At 35.8% G+C, this 2,500-nt stretch overlaps 1 protein-coding gene across 1 annotated transcript in view; it reads left to right on the forward strand.

Annotated features, from left to right (window-relative positions):
• The first annotated feature begins 991 nt into the window (after positions 1-991).
• The window catches only part of LOC119572435, a 15,598-nt gene continuing 14,089 nt past the window's right edge, over positions 992-2,500 (forward strand). The window contains exons 1-2 of the mRNA XM_037919550.1: positions 992-1,002; positions 1,948-2,113. Coding sequence (XP_037775478.1) covers positions 992-1,002; positions 1,948-2,113 — 177 coding nt within the window. The remainder of the gene's footprint in view (positions 1,003-1,947; positions 2,114-2,500) is intronic.

A 2,500-nucleotide genomic window follows, 5' to 3' on the forward strand; every position in this document is an offset into this window, starting at 1 on the left:
CTCTCTCTCTCTCTCTCTCTCTCTCTATCAATCTACCTATCTATACCTGTCTATCTATCCATCCATCTATCTATCTAAATCACATACTCGCTATTTAAGTATATATATTAGTATTTCTGAAGTTATACGCCTATATATTTCTTTCCATCAATGATCCAAGATTTCGCCAAAAGTCATAAGCCACGGGGTTTGCGAGATGTAACAGCATACTGACACTTTTATGTTAATTAATGCTGTAAGTGTGGCTTGAAAAAAAAATGCATGAGATCAAGGCTTCAAGCGTGTATTTACGTGAAAACTTATGAGAAAATCATACGTGGTCATGATTTTATACGTTATGGTGTTACCTGCTTTAGCCAAATCGTGTTTACATCCTTGTCTGAATCATTTTACATAATTCTTTTCATATCACGTGTTTACGTTATTATCGTGGCGCAAAATTTATCAATCTAGGGAAGAGAGGAAGGAGGCACTTGTAGAAATGATAGAAATAGGATTAGATTTCCCAAAAGAGAGAGAAAAAAAGAGAAAAAAGTCTGTAAGTTTAATACGAGGGAAGGGGAAGGTAAGTTCGATCTCATTAACTTTTAAAGATTAGTTGTGAGTTTTAAGGTTTAAAGATTTACCCTACGATGTGCTTTTTATTTTCGTTTCATGTGATCTATAGCAAATTTAATCTATGTTTCCTTTTATTTAGTAAAGTGAATAAAATTACAGTGAAATTGCGCGATTATACGTTGTAAATTGGTACACAATCTTGTTCTCTGCTTTCACGATCCTGTCTTTGTACCTCTAAATCAGTTAACACTTACAAAGTAAATTCTAAGAATGTGTGTGTGTGTTTGTTTGCTTGTGTGTGTGTTTGCGTGAGTGTGTATACATATATATATATATATATATATATATATATATATATATATATATATATATATATATATATATATATATATATATATATCACACACACACATATACATATATATATGAAGAGATGAAGGACCAGTTAGTCACTTGTAAGACTCATGTCATCAATACATTTCAGCTAAACATAATGTATATAAAATTCTTTTAATAAACGAAGCAATATATATATATATATATATATATATATATATATATATATATATATATATGTGTGTGTGTGTGTGTGTGTGTGTGTGTGTGTGTGTGTGTGTGTGTGTGTGTTAGAGCCGGTAAATCAAAACAGAAGGTATGAGTGCGCAGCGAAACGAGCCTTTACATTCATCGCCCTTTAGATAAACTCATAATTAATATATATCACGATTCAATTGAACATTATTGACAGTAGTATAGCCAAATTGAGTAAGGCAATTTTAGTGCAAGGTGAAAAAAATATGTATATTTAAGCACACAAATTTTCTAAAAGCAAAACAATCTTGTTTATATAACTGAACTGAACTGAACAATGATAACACCCATATTTTGAATATATACTCAGCCGGTTTGTTGAATATTCAAATATATGGACATATACACACACACAGAAATAAATGCATATCTATCTATCTCTCTGATAGATAGAGCGATAGACCTGCATTTAATTTGTGGAGATGGATATGTATGAAGTTTCAATGGGTCGGGATCTTTGGAATATTACAAACTGGCCGTTTATTATGATGCAAAAGGGACTTCATTAAAAAAATCTAAATTAATGAATTAATTCCTTTCTCTCTCTCTCTCTCTGTTTCTCTCTCTCTCTTCCTCTCTCTCTCTCTCTCTCTCTCTCTCTCTTTCTCTCTTTCCTCTTTCGTTCTCTCTCTCTCTCTCTCCTCTCTTCGCTCTTCTCTCTCTCTTCTCTCTCTCTCTCTCTCTCTCTCTCTCTTCTTCTCTTTCTCTCTCTCTCTCTCTCTCTCTCTCTGCCCTCTCTCTCCTCCTATACTTCTCTCTCTCTGCAGGAGCATCGGCGGCCGCAACTCGCTGAGTCAGATCGACATTGCAACACTTCGCTGACATCCGCTTCCCTGACATCAACCACACTGACAGCTGGCTCTTGGCTCGAGAATACATCAAGAATCAGTTTGAGAAATGTGGACTCGCGGTTGAAATGCAACGCTTCACTACGACGGTCGTAACAGCGGAGGGAGATGAGCGGGTGAGTTTGTTTTTTTTCTCTCTCTCTTTTTTTTTTTTTTTTATAGATGTCAGCGGAGGTTTTCGTGATGTCATTATGTTGTGAGGGGTATGACGTCATCAGGGGGGAGCATCATATTATGTCATGTCATGTCATGTCATATCATGTCATTTCACTATCGGAGGCCCTAATTTCGCGACGTCAATTACATCATCATCAGAGGCATTGTATCGTGACGTCATTAAATTATCTGAGGCTTTAGATCGTGACGTCACTAGATCATCAGAGGCCTGACGTCATTACACTATCAGAGGCATTACATCATGACGTCACTAGATCATCAGAGGCATTGCATCATGACGTCACTAGATCATCAGAGGCCTGACGTCATTACACTATGAGAGGCAT

The sequence above is a fragment of the Penaeus monodon genome, chromosome 4, assembly GCF_015228065.2.
Source record: "Penaeus monodon isolate SGIC_2016 chromosome 4, NSTDA_Pmon_1, whole genome shotgun sequence".
Lineage (NCBI taxonomy): Eukaryota > Metazoa > Arthropoda > Malacostraca > Decapoda > Penaeidae > Penaeus > Penaeus monodon.